Here is a 17,964-nt window from a genome sequence, read left to right on the forward strand (position 1 = left end):
CAGCAGTCAGTTCAGTGTCGGTTAAATAAATAAATAATAAAAGGAAGTGAAGACGGAAAAACTGTGCAATTCTTTAAAAGAATTGCAAAGTGTGCATTTTTTTGTATGCATGTAAGTATACTTATGTATGTACATATGTAAAGTAAAATGGGTCTGAATTTGAGTCGAGATGAGATACTGCTGACCCAAATAGGAAATCTTTTAGTTAGTTTGTTAACGTGCTTTAAAATATGTAAAGGCTTTGCTTTGCTAACTATTTGCATTGCATTGCATTGGTGGCATTGGTGCCCATTTAGTTATTTATTTATTTGTTATAGGGTGCAATTGAAGGGTAGGGTTCGAAGCATGTGTTTTTTTGGATAATTTTGTGCTTGAATTTTTTTGGTGGAATTAAGACAATTCGTAGGAAGAAGATTGCGTTGGGGATTTGGTGCAAGAAAATAGATAATCAAAATTTGTAGATTTACATGGCTTAGTTTTTGCATAATTCTTCGCAATGTCATAATTTCATATGATTTGCATGAATTTTCAATCCCCTGCTTAGGATTAGTCTTGTCGACTTATTGGTTGTGAAGCTACATATGACCGGGTTTTGGCAATGCTTTTTTTGTTCCCCATTCTAATTCGATTTGGCAGGAGTTGGAAAATTTTGGCATGATATACGTTTACGCAATTGCACTTAATCTGCTCATTTTAATCTTTATTGCAAAAAACAGGGTGTAAAAATGGCGAATTTCTAACATTTTATTTATGAACCCTGTAAAATCTCTCTTGATTCTTTGTCATGTCACTCACTCATTCAATGCCACTAATTGAACACTTGTACACAACGTTTTCTGTATTTCGAAAAGGGTGATGTGTGCGTAAATAGTGAGGATTTCGTTCGTGTTGCGGGTACGTATGTACTAATTGACAGCTTATTTTACAAATTGGAATTACCCTTCAAATCGACAACATCCTAATTTTGAAATTGTAGATTTTTTTTTTCTCACAGTGGAGATTTTTCTAACTCGAGTTGCTGCAAATGTATGTACATTGTACATTGTTCTTTCTATCTTTCTTTCTTCTTTCATGGCTAATTGTTCATATTCAGGCGAAGGGATTGTTAAATAAATAGACGGCCATTTTTGAATCAAGAGTGAGAATTGTTAGAGTAAATAAATGATGTTTAACTTTGAGAGAAATGGAATGCGATGAGGAGCTTGACTAACGATGATGACAGGACCATGCAATTAGCCGGATTTTTGCAAGATGCGCCTATTATTATTTGTACGTATTTATTTGTTTCAGAGGGCGATGCCGCCAATCGAACGCCGAAAAATTGGCGCCGCCGAAAAATTGGTCGGTGTCGATCTTTAATTTGTTGTAAATATTGTCCTTGAACTTGCATCACGTGCTATCTCAATTAACTTTGTTTGCGTCTTTGTTCTTCAATAAATAGCAAGGATCGGATGAAATAAGATAGCACATAATGCATTCTAAACAACTCGAAAAAATTGAATATTTTTTTTACTCATGCTTATTACGGAAATTTATGCAAGTAATAATTTTCATAGATTTCAAATTTTCCTTAAAAGTTTTACAATTTTATTTCATACTTTTTTCTATAATTACTTTATTTTATTAGAGCTCACAAGGTTTCGTCGGAGATTTGTATAAAAGTAATTTCTGTAATGATTTCTTAAAAATTAGACACATTTTTGTCATATTGCTCTTTATTTCATGTCTGACGTGTTTATGTATGTAGATACTTCACCCTTTGGTAGCTTGCGCCATAGCTAAACTTCTTGACATAACATGGGCGCAAGTTGGGAAGGAGTCAAGTATGTACTTCTGCCTGGGTTTGTTTTTGGTATACGTGACAATATACGTAAATGTCTTGAAGTTTATAAATGTGTAAAAAAAAAAGTATTAAAAATCCTAGTTTTTTGCCTCTTAGAAAAAATATGAAACTTGGAGAAGTTTGCTTTCTTGATAATAAATTACTAAAAGTTGGCATTACAATAATAACTATGCTGCATTTGGATTGTTCTACATACGTAATTATTTAATTAAGTATACTTATGTAAATTGGGTTTTTAGAGCATCATAAAATAAATATGTATGTTAACCAGTTATTTTTGAGCAACGGATCTATATACGAAAATATAAGATAGATTTATGCTAAAAAATATATATAGTGTATATAAAAATCGAGACAATCTTGATACAATTTTGCAGAAAATTTGCAAACTTGCTCGTTATTAAAGTTTCTTTTCTACGTAAAACATAGAGCATTACATATCTTAACGAAAGTGACAACAATTAGAATTTCGTACGTATTTAAGGTAATATTTTACTATTTAAGATGAGGTGGTCTGCGTAATATTATTAGTTTATTCTAATTATGCACACGCTAAAACAAAATTTGCAATGTTTTTTGCCATACTTATTATTACACACGCGGTCATAACTTTTAGGACGAAGTGAAATGGACACGACTACTTTAAAACAAGTAGAAATTATACAAAATATATAAAAATTTATGTAAATTTACGTAACTCTAAAATAATTACTTATCCACTAATCAGTACAAGATTTTCGAAATGCTGCAGTTCCTCGCCGAAACCAACTTTCACAGATTATGCACATATTTTAAACATTAAATTCAGATTAGTTTGAGGATTTTACCCTAAATTCCACAAAATAATGATTTAAAATTTCATAAAATTTCCTAAAATCCTTTCCTCCCCCTGCTCGGCCTCTTTTTAATGACAATAACTGCAGAAATTATACACGCTACGAGTAACAAGCCTATCAGCAGGGTAATCATGGCTGCAAAACCGAACGTCGACATGCAAACTAATTCTCCACTTGCGCCAATGCCGCTTTCCACCAAGGGCACGCCACCACTGCTGCTGCTGCCTCCCTCCTCGTTGCTACTGCTCCTCTCAGAATCCTGCGCCGAGTCTCCGCCGAAATCCAGATCGTCCGGACTGACCACCGTGATGACCCTGTTGAGTCCGACGTCCTCCTTAAAATCGGCCTTGAATGTGGTCTGATATTCGAAAATTTCTGGCTCTTCCGTCTCGTTGGCGGCGCGTCTTCTACGTCTGCGGGCAGCGTCGTCGTCATCATCGCGATCTCCGGGGGCGGGTAGGCCAGATTTTCCTACGGGTCCTCCAGCTCCGGATTGGCTGCATTGTTCGGGACATTGGTGGCGACAGATTTGAATGGTGCATTGGAAGTGGACTTCCATACTATCGGGGAATTTGAAGGCTTGGAAGTGTGCGTAGCTTAGGACGGTGGCGGATGCCCCGAAATTTTTGATCTTGGTGAAGGGTGACATTAATTTGGGTCGGGTGATGCAGCCCCATTGGTCGACGAGTTGGATGGGGGCACGTTGACCGTCGTGAGCGAGACAGTTTCGAACCATCATGTCGAACTTGTTGTCGTCGTCTTTAATGGCGAGGACCATGGTCATGGTTTGGCCGATTTTGACAAGGCCGGACACTTCGGAGGCCCAGGGTCCTTTTCCAACCTGAGGGAAGAAGGTAAGAAAATGGGTTAATTTTTTACGAAGTGGGGTAAAAAGTATCTGCAAATTTGTGAGAAGGTTGATTTTTGGGGTATTTTTTTAAGAACCCGTTTTGAAGTTTTAAATATGGAAATTTCGAATTTAAGTTGGATTTTTTAAAGAAAAATCTGGAGTTTTTACTTGAATTTGCATCCAGCATCCGACATTATCTCCGGCGAAGTCAGCCCTGACGACGTCCAACATATCAACTGGAAAGGGTCGGAAGGTGACGGATTTTTCGTACTGGTCATGCCACGTGCCTGTAGAATAAAATAAGAATGGTCAGATTTTCAGAAATTTTCAGAAATTGTGCGGTATTAAAAAATTACATCTTAGTTTTCGAGCTTGATCCCAAACTTCTTGCACTTGAGAGTCGTATTGAATAACTATCGTGTTCTCAAAGTAGGATCCCGACCCGGATTGAACGCCATAACCGTAAAGACCGTTCTCCGTATTGCCTCCAGTTCCACATGAGTCAATACTACAAAGAAATTAATAACTTGGATGAGACTGATTGTTATTAAAAATGGCCAATTTTAGGGCAAATACCTGATATCGAAATTGGCAGAGGTATGGCCTAAACCGGCAGGAAGGTGGATGCAGGCAACGTTGTGGTAGTGACCCTGATAAAACATTAGATATTTTTTAGTAGATTTAAACATAAATACACTTTTTTATTTTGAGGAAAAACAAAATTCGCAAAATCATGTCCCATTTTTCAGGGAAAAATATTCACATTTTTGCGATAGAAGGATTGCAGTTAAATGTTTGAAAATATTTAGCTCAGCTCTTTCTGTAGAAATATTGGCAAAAGTTATCTCTAAACCCAAAATACTTGCAAACTTTGTCAAAGATTTACATATTGGCAAAAAATCATCAATTTTTTTTCACCCACCTTAGAAAAGATTACCCCAAAAAATGGTTTATCAAAAGCGACAAAAACCCGCATCACATTCTTTTCACACTTGACTTCGAGTGAGACGATTTTTGGGGTATCGCCATCCGGTCCTGCTGGCCAAGAGGGGTCACCTCCTCCACCTCCGTTGGAGGGAGGACCAACACCATATTGCACGGGCAACCCGAGGTCACCACCTTCCGCGTGAAGGTCGTTGGTTGAGAGGGCGGCCTCTTTTCCGGAAGTGAACAAACCTCCACCCGCGATCCGTTGTGGGACTGGATTGTTCAAAACTTTAGGTTGAGATTGTCCAGGACCGAAAAATCCTCCATTTGGGCGACCATCTTTCATTCCTGGAATAAAGTTTTGGGAGTTTTAATTTCCAGCAGAAAATGTCAAATTGTAAAATTATTATAAAATTGAAATAATTTTACATAAAATATTTTAAATATAAAAATAAAATTTTAATGAATAGAAATTTTAGGAAAATACGCACGTAAAAGTTTATACGGCTGTTTTTTGCAAAATTAATTATTTTGGACACCAAACTCTTACGCTAAACGCTTCTAAACGCTTAAAAAATTAGTAAAAATGTCCAAAAACCTTTAGGAAACTTTTCCCAAAATATTCTACCTGGCGGTTTTCTATCGAAAAGTTCCCTTATAATGTTTTTCGTAATTTCTGCCGACGACATGCCCGGAGCGCGGTGTTGTGGTTGCAATTGTTGGTTTTGTTGTTGCACATATCTTGCTTGTTGTTGCTGCTGTTGTTGTGCTTGTGGGTGTGGCAGCGGGGGCACCAATCCGCTTGGATGATGCTGTCGGAAATGTTCGGCAGAACTTTGTTGTCGAGTTCCAGAGGAGATACTGATTTCCGTCGCTTTCTGAATCACTGCATCTCCCGACGGTGTGGAGACGATGATTGGCTGCGGAGTTACGTGGCGTGGCTGTTGGGGGTGAAATTGTGGGTGTGGTGGTTGTTGTTGTTGGAAGGTGTTTTGCTGCTGGAGGAATTGTGGCTGGGGTCCGGATCCGCTTTGTTGTTGCTGTTGAGGGTGGAAGACGATTTGACCTTGTTTGCCTGAAGGGAAGAGAAATAGAGGTCATTTGTTAAGAGACGGTTTAAAATTTAGGAAAATTTTGTAACAATTTGGGGAAAATTTTGAAATTTTAGGATAGGATTGTTTTTCTAGAGAGAAGAGAAAAAAGAGTGGATTTGAAATTGAGGGGAATTTTAAAACTTTTTAAGCATGTTTTTAAGAAATTTTGAACTTGATATGTGTGGGTGTGGTTGGAGACCTTGTTGGAATTGGTGGTGTGGTGGTGGTGCTCGCATTTGTGGGTGAGGAATAGCAAAATTGTTTTGGCCGGGCTGATTTTGATTTTGCTGCGGCATGGGAAGGATTATCGTTCCGGGAACGGTTCTGATCGGATAGGGGACGGGAATCTGTGGCAAAAAATTCAATTATTACCGAAAATTTATTATCGTTCAAAATTTTATGTTATACTAATTTATTAATTACTTGTCCATTATGTCCACTTTCGACGGCGACTTGATCTCTGACATCGGAAGTTTCGACCGCCATTTGGTCAGGAGCGACTTGGCTTTCCATGGCGAGCTGGTCTTCGCCATCTTCAATTGTGAAACCCTGACGCTTTTCAAATGTCGAATCCCCAACGGCACGACCTTCATCCCCACGCTCGCTTAATGAAGACTCCACTTTCTCTGCGACTTTCGTTCCATCAGCTTTCACCGTCTGCAAAAAGAAAGAAAGGCAATTTAGTAATCATGAATTTATGCGTAATAATTTGCAATAATTTTTGCATATATTGAATTTCGTTAAAATTAAATAGAGTCAGAGACTTTTGAGCATTGTCCCAATTTTATTTTATATTTTCATGTTGATTTATTGTATCTCAAAAAAAAATCTGACGATTTTTCCCTATAACTTACGTAAATTTAAGAAAAATCCAAATTATCTAATTTTGGAAAACTTCATTTAATCGTAATTTTTTTTATATTTCAAGAACTTTAGATGAATAATATAATTTCATAGTATGCCAATCCCTTCCTCCATTCCTTGCCCTTCTGCCGGCATTATTTGATCTCTTACAGTGATAAATTCGTACAAATCACGATCCTCATCCTCATATTGATTCAGCATCTATTTTCAGCCTCTCGATCTTGGTCATACATATTCTTCTTCATTACAACGACGAATCCTCCTCCCCATCATGGTTCTCACATCAACAAACAATCGATAATAAATACCACCCGGATGAAATGAAAAATCAATTCAATCCTACAAAATTGATCTCTGTGTCAGATTGCAGATTGCAAATTGAGATATTTAATCAAGTCTTGCAATGAAATATTTAAATCCAATCCAACCCGAATAATAATACTTTAGAATAATTGTTACCTCAATAAATATGAAATTTTGAAACGAAAATGTATGTTATCCATCTTGTTTAGCTAACGATGTACCATTATCGAAATTTTTATGAGCGATGATGCCACGTGAAATTCGCATCTGTTAAAAAAAGCGTCCCATTGTTTTATTCAAATCCAATCAGCCAGTTATTTAATGAGTAACCGGTTGTTGTGCATGTGTCATTTTTGTCATTGGAAAATTAAAGATGTCACCATTTAATTTTTAAATTTAGTTCCGTGCTGAGTCACTCTGTGATGTATCGATTTTCTAATTGCTAAAATCAATCAATAATTAATATAGTGATGATTAATTACGTACGTACGTGCGTATTTATTTTTTAAATGATGTCAATTCCACTTAAGGGAAATGCGACATAGTTAATTTAATTATTGAGAGGATTTAGTAGGCAAGTTAATTATTTTAGTGATAATTAAATAGTGCTAAAAGCTGTGAAGAGGAATTTGTCACCAATTTGACGACAAATTTATGACTCTGAATATGTTGCAAAAATTGAACTTTTGAAAAATATTTATTTTGAAAAAATGCGTAGATTCGACGTCAGATGTTATAAAAATCAATTATTATTTTGGTTTAAAAACTATAAAAAGGTGAGAGTATTTCGACTTTGAAGGTTTTGGTATAAATTTTTTTGTCCAAACTTTATGTAGATTTTAACCCTAGACATATTTTTATGGTAAAAAATTTAAATTGTAGGATTTTTGTAATGTTATAAATAATTTGTGTCGTGTAGTTGGATCGATAATTCATTCTTAACCTCTTATCTTCTAAGTGAATAATTCACTTAGCAACGGATTATCTTTAACAATTATTGTTAAAGATAATCCTTTGCTGACTAATTATGCATTAGCTTAAAATATATTTGTCACTAAGATACTTTAGGATGCTTTAAATTGGAGACGAATACTAAAATTAGAGGCATGCCCTTGCCTTCTGGGTTAATTATAATGAAACAAACCCGAAAACCGGAATTTTTAACCGATCGAATTTTATGGGTTTATTTAGAATTTGACCATAATTACCATAATTTGTAGTTAAAAACCTTAAAATCATCATGCATTCTCAAAAATATAGATACTAAAAACTTCATGAAAAACATGAAAACGCTCTAAAATATCACAAATCATTTCTTATGGAATTTTTCGAAACAAGTTATTTTGCCTTTTAGACAACCACACCTTACAGTCATCACAAAAATATTTTGTTGCTTTTCTTTGCTTATTCTGCGTGCATAGCTTGCAATTTGACCTTTTATTCTTCCCATTGACATCTGGAAGAGTTTGAGGATAATGTGGAGTCGATTTGGCTTTTTGAGCGTTGGAGCACTTTGGGCGACGTCCTTTTGTACTTCGTTCAAGTTGATTCTCGTCCAGCATATTGTTCACCAAACTGAGAAGATATGCCTTGTAACCATTCTTCGTTAGTTGAGAATTGAAGTGGCCAGCAATTACAAAGGAGTTGTAGATGCAAATATCCAGAAGATGAAATGCATATTTTCGATACCATTTCTTGGTCTTCCTCAGGGTCTGATATGGTCGAATGATTTTTTGAATTTTTGAATTTTCTAGTCCTCCGGACAGTGTCTAATACGAATACACGCTTCCTAACTAAAACTTTTGCCAAAGTAGGGGACTGAAAATAATTGTCAAGGACAAGGCGATGATTTTTTCCAAAGTATCCTTTTTGTAGGAAAGTCAGAGCGATGGCACCTCCAAAGCCATATTTTGCAATCCAAGACCGATCATGAATTGTAGTGGTCTTCCCTTGATATGGAATAATGTCCAACACATAGCGATGTTGTGAATCCATGAGAAAAAATGATTCGATGCCAAACCTCCCTCTTTTCTTTGAATTGTACTGCCGGATGCTCAATCTCCCTTTGTATGGCATCAACTCTTCATCCAGTGTTAAAAATTCTCCAGGATTCACAAAATTTTTAAAATTGGCCAAAATTCTTGACAAAATTGATCCAAGCTTGTGAAACCTGTCTGTCTGATTCAATTCAGGGTCTTCCAGATTCACAAAATGAAGGGCACGCAAAATTTGTAAAAACCTATTCATTTTCAAGATTAACACTTGAGCACAACTGTAGCAGTATTTTAAGTATGCACCTATCTCTACTCATGGAGTCGCCAAACGAATACGTTGCAATCAACGAGTTAGTGCTCCAATAATCCTGAAGCGTTGGTTTTCGAACGACTCCCATTAGAATATTAAGTGCGAAAAAAACCCAGAACTCCGGAACTGATAAATTTGTCCACTTGGGAATATTTGTCTGCCTGGCATAGAGGTTGGTTTGATAAATTATTTCTTGAATTATTTCTTCTGTTAAAAATCTGCGAAGTATAAAATATGGCGATGATGCATCGTTGACCTCCGGGTCTCGCACAATAACGCTCTCTTGAAAATCTTCCGCCTCTGGGAAGAAATATTCGTGATCGCCATCCCATTCAATTCCATCCTAAAAATTAAAAAATTAGCAAAATCGGTGGAACGCATACGTACGTTAAGTACAACGTACTGTTTCAATCAGGGGCTCCTCATCCTCTTCATCCACCGCTTCGAACTCCAAAATGGCTTCGTCGTCGATATTTTCCTCGCCCATCTCATATTGTGTCTCCAAATAAGTTTCTTCGACCCATGAAGGAGTATGCAATTGAGGATGTTCATCCACAATCTCGTCAGATTGTGTGAAGATAATTTGGGACATTTTCAAGCAATAGCACCAAAAATATGCGAAATTAAATTGCGAAATTCTCGAATTTGGAAAAAAATATGACTTCGCATTTATGTGTATTTCGAGGTCAACGGAAAATTCAATTATTACACAAATGTGTGTATTTAGTCGTCAACGGAAAATTCAATTATTACACAAATATGTGTATTTCGTCGTCAACGGAAAATAAAATACTACACAAATGTGTGTATTTCGTCGTCAGCGGAAAATTAAATACTACACAAATGTGTTTACTTCGCCGTGAACGGTAAATATAATACTACACACATGTGTGTACTTCGTCGTCAAGAGGTTAATTTTCTGTAAAGTTCATAACTTTACAAAAGACTGCAGATGAATGCATACTTATCATACTTATCTAAAATGGGAAATAGATTATCTAAAATATTATTTGTTAGTTAAATTTCTCCATAATTTCTACACGGAGTACAAGTATGACAATATTCAGAAATGATGCTAAAAAATTGAAATGGTAGGATTTTTTAAATACTCTATAAATAATTTGCAAGCCGTGTCGTGTAGTTAGATTGATAGCTATTTTTTGTATTTTTTGTAAAGTTCGTAATTTTATAAAAGATTAGAAATGATACTAATTGCGCAAATTCCTATCTTTACTATTATTAGGTTGGGCAAATTTCTTCAAAATTTCTATTCGGAGTAAAAGCATTACAAAATTTGATGAAAATTGAAATTTTACGACAAAATTAGGAAATTGTGTGATTTTTTTTAATGCTACAAATAATTTTGTAATCGTGTCGTATAGCTGGATGGTTTTTCTATTTGTAATTTTTTTCATAAAGTGCGTAATTTTGTAAAACATTTGCCAAGCTTAATATTTCATGCAAAATAATCAATTTATACATATTATTTATACATACTAATTTGCATTACAGCACATGCAGCTTTAAAAATGCAGCGTCTTTTTTGAATATCCCATTCTAAATAAAAAATGTTACTTAAAAATATATTTAAATAACATCCGCCGCAGCAGTTCTTAATCTCGCTCTGTTTATAAAAATGTATGAAAGATTTATTATTATTTAGCTTGCGAAATACATAATGCACCCAAGAGAAAATTGCATGCATGCATTCATGTACCTGACAAATGGGAAAAGCGGACAAGGAATTATAATAATTCAAACCACGGGAGCATGCGAAAGACACGACCCCAATGCACTTTGACATTAGGCGGAATACACCCATTTCTTAATGAATCCCAAATCTAAAACCAATTCAGAACAGTAGAGAAGTAGGATTGGGTAGGTTTCCGAAATTCGAAATTAGCTAAAATTTCTAGAATTTTTATAAAATTTTACTCAGGGCTTATGTGGTCGTCATGTCTGTCTGTCTGTCTGTTCGTCTGAAAAACTTAATGGAATACAGAATTGGAGAGAGCATAAATTTCTAAATCAGGCACAAATTTTAAGGATTTTGCGGATTCAATTTGATTTGTATGACTAATTTTTTATAAATTATGTGAATCATAAGTTTTGGAGCCATCATGTCTGTCCGTCCCCCTGATTTCCTAACTAACCAACCAACTAACTAACCTGCATCATAATTTACATAAGTACACATTAGCGTAGCCCTGACCGTGGTCTGGTCGGAGATTAAGGTCGCCTTTCCATTCTCATCATCCCCGTCTTAATTTTACTCTTGCATGCATATCCCGTCGAAATAAGTAGTATTATTCTGTATTATTACACTTTTCAATCCCTCCGTCTCGTTGGTTATAGATCGTCGCTCGTCGTAATTTAATTTAATTTATGTGACTTTGCCTTGCATGTAAATGAAACCCCAAGTTTAATTTATTTTCATTTATTTGTCCTCCATGTCATCGAAGAAGAAGATTTCAAGAAATTTACGAACCGTGAACGACGACTTACTTTCGTTTGCTTGCTTAAATTAAATATATTTTGCACGAGAGACGTGAACTTCAATTCCGACTAATGCACAACAATAAGAAGTTCGTTTGTTAAGAAGAGGATGACGACAAACAATGCAAATTCTCTCTCCTCAATGAAATAAACAATAGAATCGAGAGTAAAAATAGAATTGTTTAAAAATCTGCAAGAGTTACTTGGAGTTAATTTTTAAGTATAATTCAAAATTTTGATTGATTTAATTTACATTTTTTGAAAAGTTGTCATTTAGGGCGAAGACTCAGCGACCTTTTCAATTTATGGATTTATTAATTATTTATATAAATTAAACATTTTCGGATTTTTAGTTCCACAAGTTTTCCACAAATTTAAAGGAAAACTTCAAATTACTTTTTTTAAGAAATGAAAATATTGAATGGCAGCAAAAATCTAGGGGAATTATAGTGTTTTAGATAGTTAAAATTATCCTAAGGACTGGGCAGATTTAGTTAAGTAGAACATTTCTACTTGTACTTTGATCATTTATTATTTGCGGATTATTGCTCATTATTCGCAATTTGCGAATCGCAAATGTTACCAATATTCGTACACTGACATTACAATAATATTACTATTTTTAGTCATTCCTTAAATAATTTGAGGGTTGATTTGATTTGCGATCCTTTCATTTCACAAATCTATTATGTGAAGGTGAATAATCGAAATGCAAATTGGACGGAAAAAGTGGTGGACTGGTGTTAATGGGTATGTATGATAATTCATCAATTCATAAGTAAGTACAGATAATAAATTATACATAAGAACCGAATCCCAGCCACCAAACTAGCGCACGAGGGGTTTGCAAGCAGGATGCGATAGGTTTCATGGGTCACAAAAACTCATGAACTTGTTGCCATTTTCCCTATCCTACCTACAAATCTAATTACGTGCAATAGCGTACTTAATCTTGCAAATTTTCGACTTTTGGCAAATTGACTTGACAAAAGTCTAAAATTCGAGTATGATTTTCATGAAATTTTATTTTCGCAAAATTTTATTTTCGCAAAATTTTATCTGTAACAATTTTGCCCAAGTTTGATACAATTCCCATTAATTTTATGAGTTCAAGTTCACTAGTTGCATGTGCGAAAATAAATTATCAATATTTAAGATCTAATCGGCCCTAAAATTTTAAATATTTAGTACATCTTCTCATGTGATATTGCAATTTTGCCAATTTATTTTAGCAATGTATGCGACATAGTCATTACATTATGACACAGTTTGGTCATTATGAGCCGTGTGTGTTTGTGATGTTTGGTTTAATTTGTCAAGTCAGGAGGAGAATGAGATGGATGGATGCGAATGAATGCGAAAAGTATAAAAGAGTGCAAATTGTGAATGGCGAACGACCGACTGCTTTGCTTTCCATCTCATCAAAATAAAATCTAACAACACGAGAAGAAATGTCATTATTTGAAATTAATTTAGTTTACGATGCGTTATTATTAAAGTGAGCGGACGCGGATTGTGTGTGACGGGCGAATTTTGTAGTCCACACACATAAAATTAATACTTGAGGTGAAAGGTTTTGATGAGATTGCTCCAATTCGGGTCAAGAAAATGAAGAAGAAGATTGCTACGATTTGAGAGAGACAGAGGGAAAGCATAACTTGGACTTTAATTGGATTAAAATTTGTAATTAGTTTAATTGGGACGGTTGATTAGGTGAATGAGATTGGGGTGGACGTGGATGTGGGCGTGACCAGTGTGTGGATCAGGTTTTGGTAAATAGTTCAAAATGGGTGATAAGTGGCTTATCAGAGATTTGTAAAACGAGGATAAGTTTTACAGGGTGATTTGTCAGGTTTATAAATTTAAAAAAAGAGCAGGTAAAAAGTAATAGTTCATGTGTATTTAAGGTAAGATAAGTCGCTTATGTAGAGCAAAGGGTTATAAACGGGGTAAAATTTGGAGAATTGTCAAGTTTACACAGATTTTGTAGACAGAAAAGCTACAATTCCTACATTTTTTGCAAAATCGTACTCCCGTTAAACCTGAATTTGCACAATTTACACAGTTTTTCGGGTAAAATATACTTTGGCGTAAAACTCTATGCAAATCTGTAATTTAACAACCTTTAATGCAGTGAAAGTCAGATTTTGTATATTTTGGATTTTTTAAAAATTCTCCAAATTTTCCAACCTTCATTCCCGTGTAAATCTTGAACTTATTTACGAAGTATTTAAAACTAGTATGTCAACCATACATACATAAGTTGGAATTCATGTCAGTGAAAAAGAAGGTTACGAGGTAGCCGTCGTATGTATGCACATGCCGCATTTAATCTGTCTTCTCTGTGTGTATGTCGAAATTAAGAGTTAATAATTGTCACCTGGCCAGCAAATAAGCTGACGACGCCGTTTATCACGTCTCTCATTTTCCACCACCACTTATTAATAAGGATTCCTTTGTTTGTACTATTTAAATATTTGCATAAACACCGTGTCATGCAAACCATTGCGAGCTCAATACTATTTAAATAATAGAGATCCCGTTAACACTGGCAAAATGGGAGGTAGCTAAATCTGATCCAATCCCGGGACACAATATGCAGATTTAGCATTACGTTACTAAACCGAATTTAAATAGGTATATAATGATTAGCAATTATTAAATTGTAGAAACGGGTTGAATTTTATTATGCAGGGTAGATTTGCATAGTGGTGACAAGATTCCTTCGGAATTTCATGAAAATTTCCCAAAATCTTGGAAAGTTTTCAACTATTGTAAAATTTCAAAAAGTCATTTTTGACACGTGAATAACTTTATTAATTTCCTTCATTAAATTAATGCAGAGTTATTTTTAATCTGATAATTCATATTTTTGTCTTACTGTCTAAATAAACTATGTATGACTTTTAAATCATGCAAAATTTTGAATTAAAATATTCAAAATATTTGCAACTTGTCGAAAGAAAATGCATAAAATTTCGTCTTAATCATCATCCTATCGATGTCATGCTGCTAAAAAAAAGCCAAAATATTTACACGTGTGTGTGCGTGCCAGCCTTCTTAATGTACGCCTTCTGTAAATATTTAGCTTTTTATCTGGTAAGGTGACCATTCACTCATTTATTAGCCCTGTCTCGAAAATTAGCAGGGTTATGATGATTATTTTGCCAATTTGAATACGCCGTTTTTTGTCAGGAGGGGATGACGGGATGTTAAGAAAGTGACATGTAAATAACATTTTGCGTAGACGTTTAGAAACTGGGGTATCTGCAACAGGTGCAACAATGAGCTCCTCACTCACTCAATTGTTAGTAAGTAATAAGTAACACAATTAAATAAGTTATTGTATTGTATTGTCACTACTCGACTGCACACACATCGCTCAGTCTACTCTGAAACAGTCTTTATGATGCCATTTTATTTCTGCAAATTCATTCAGGACGCTTTTCTAATAGGCGCATACTTAATTTAAAACCTGCGTAAAGCGTGTAAATATGTGTATGCATCGATTTGAGATGGTTAAATAGCAGCGTGGTATATACATTTTGAATGCCAATTCTGTCGGTGAGTGCATTTTTTCGAGAAAAAACTTTAATGTAACAAGATTCCAGTCGTCCTGCTGCGTGAGGAGAGGAAAAAAAGGATTGAAAATATCCATACAGTCAGAAATAAGGACAGAAAAATGTAGTAAAATGTCCCGTGATGATTTAAAAAAGAGCAAAAAATGCAATACAAATTTAGAAAATGGACAAAAGTGACAAAATATGCAACACAAATTCCAAATTGTGTACAAAAAAGCGGTCCAATTTTTTGACCAAATAGTTATCTGTAAACGTGTCAAATTGAATTTTAGGAAATTTTAGCATCTTTCGATGTGATCAACTTTTAGACAATTTTGATCTCTCAAAATATCCCTTTAGCTTACATACATTATGTATTTTTTAATTCCCCATAAAATTTTACAATTTGATCCATCTGTCTCTATCCAAAGACGAATATAGCAATTGCATTATTATTGTGAAAGGAATGTTGTCAGTGTGTCGGTCCGTCTTAGCAGTCGGTCAGGTCGCTACATAATTTTCCACCACAATGGAACTTCCATGTAAGGAGTGCAGTTGTTGTGGGGTTAAAAATAAAAGTAAGCCAGCCAAGAAGACGCACAGTTTGTATGGTAATCAGAAGAATTCTTGCCAAGGAATCCGGCTCCCTTTGTGCCCAAGAAGAAGAAGATTATCATGCAAGTCGTGGTCGTAATGAGTGTTGATTTGAGAACATGATGATGACCAGACAGTAGCCCTTGCAGGCATCATTTTCTCAAGTCCACCCCGCTCTAAAATTAGTATGCAGTGTATGTAAGTAGGAAATATTTCTGATCCCTGGGCAGCCAGGGGTGGATGCTGATGTGAATAAAGGACCCTGCATAAAGCGTGGCATCGATGGGGTTTAAGGGTCAAAATCCACCGAAAATCGGGCTCTGAATGAGCAAATCATCTCAAATGAATTGTGAGATGTGAAATATTTAAAAATTTCTGATTTGACGTTCTAATCTGGAAATTTTGGAATAAAAAAATAAACTCAACATTTTGAAAATGTTGCAGTGAAATGAAAATGAAACCAAGTTAGTGATCCGATTTTTTGCGTAAATTCATGCCTGAATTATTAGCGGATGGATTGTACACCCTTTAAAAGAGTGTGTTTGATAAAAAGAATAACAAGTAAAAATTAGCCGCATGAATTTCAAACGGAGAGAGAAAGTTATTGAATTGGACTTTAATGGAGCAATTATTCCTTATGGAGGAAGAAGAAAACCAATCTACATCATAAGTTATGGATTTAGGAGGAGATAATTAATGACAAAATGCAGGTGTGGTTGGTTTTGTACACGAGAAATTAAAATGTGTACAGGAGAGACGTTAATTAATTATGCTGCTGGTGGTTTGGTTTTGGTAGGTAGTTAAATAAAAGGTAGGTGCGCATCTAATCAATAAATGAATAAGAAATGCATAATATCCGCTATTCATGCCCGTTAGGAAAAAAACGGTGCAGACTTATTTAGCCCGAGTCAGGTTGTGCGAATAATTGAGATGGATATAAATTTTTGTATTTTTTTTGCTCATTTTCGAACTTCCGATTTTTGCATATTCTACATGTATGCATAATTGCAAGTCGATTGGATAAGTTTTGGGGGCTTAATCGATAGACAGACAGACGGACAGCCACCCATATGACGCGTGCATAAGCCCATAACTTTTTTAATTTTACGAAACATTTTGCTCATCTTAGAACTTATTTAATTTCTAATTTTGCATATTCTATGCACGTGTGTGCAAAATTTCAATTCGATTAGATAAGTTTTGCCGACAGACATACGGACAGAGAACCATGACGCGTTCATAAGGCTTTATTCGGGCAAAAAACTAGACTAAAATATTAATTCTTAATTCAAAACTGGTTCAATGGTAGGATTTCATTCATTGATTTCTTTCCCAGTTGGTGGTAAATATTTTAGGACCTTGTGATCTATGTAAAAGTCAAAATAAACTCTTTCTTTCTTTCCGAGAGAAAAAAGGTGTAATATTTTCTAGAAGAAAATGAAACTTGTTCTAAAGAAAAATATTATGTTTTTTACTCACCGCGTCAGGATTTGTGTAAGCTTTTGTACAAATGAAATCATGGAATGAAAATGGAAACTGCTGTAAAATAATGATGATGACGGGTGAAAAATTGACCATATTGCACCCTTTTTTCGTAGGAAAGTTACATTGTGAGAATGAAACTGAAAACTGGACCACAAATTTTTACTGCGACTGCGACAGACAGAAGGGTAGTTTTTTTAGAAGGGATGCCAAAGAAAGTTAAGGTGGGCTAGTTTTTGGGAAAGAAAGAGATGACGATATCCTTAGAGGAGGATAGAAATTTGTGAGCAGGTGAAAAGGGTAGTCATTTTTTTGCCGGTAATTAGTTATTATTAGGTACAACCAAAGTTTACCTTTTTGGGATAAAAAGTAAAAAAAAATCCTGGGCCGGATGGATATTAAATTTATACCTTTTATAGTTAGTTAGTTACGTAATAATTTCAATTTCCGGTGTGGTGAAGATAAAAATCAAAGACGAAGAAAGAGATGAAAATCGTATGTATTTTTAAATTTCGATCGACTTCAGACTAATTGAGAACAGAACGACGATCTATATTTGTTATCGTCGTTATTAAATCTGCACCAATTTCCATTCCGGTTTTTTACTTTGACAAAATTATATTCGGAAAGTTTCTTGACCTTGACTGGTTACAAATTTTAGCCAAATATGCCATAGTTTTAAGTTATGGCGTAAGTAGTTTCTTCTCAATAATATTTAAAACCGTGAACCATGAATCGTCCACCGAATATGTAAAAAATTCGTCGCATTCTTCGTCTAGCCGAAGGTATTTAAAATCCTCTTATTTAATCC

At 35.0% G+C, this 17,964-nt stretch overlaps 1 protein-coding gene across 1 annotated transcript in view; it reads right to left on the reverse strand.

The window, feature by feature from the left end:
- Positions 1-1,564: 1,564 nt before the first annotated feature.
- The window catches only part of LOC110858766, a 29,150-nt gene continuing 12,750 nt past the window's right edge, over positions 1,565-17,964 (reverse strand). Inside the window, exons 4-11 of the mRNA XM_022107636.2 lie at positions 5,974-6,207; positions 5,750-5,897; positions 5,085-5,531; positions 4,452-4,804; positions 4,106-4,179; positions 3,886-4,037; positions 3,698-3,816; positions 1,565-3,520 (exon numbers count right to left, since the gene is read on the reverse strand). Of these exons, the coding sequence (XP_021963328.1) occupies positions 2,714-3,520; positions 3,698-3,816; positions 3,886-4,037; positions 4,106-4,179; positions 4,452-4,804; positions 5,085-5,531; positions 5,750-5,897; positions 5,974-6,207 (2,334 nt within the window). The 3' untranslated portion in view covers positions 1,565-2,713. The remainder of the gene's footprint in view (positions 3,521-3,697; positions 3,817-3,885; positions 4,038-4,105; positions 4,180-4,451; positions 4,805-5,084; positions 5,532-5,749; positions 5,898-5,973; positions 6,208-17,964) is intronic.

The sequence above is a fragment of the Folsomia candida genome, unplaced genomic scaffold (genome assembly GCF_002217175.1).
Source record: "Folsomia candida strain VU population unplaced genomic scaffold, ASM221717v1 Fcan01_Sc022, whole genome shotgun sequence".
NCBI lineage: Eukaryota > Metazoa > Arthropoda > Collembola > Entomobryomorpha > Isotomidae > Folsomia > Folsomia candida.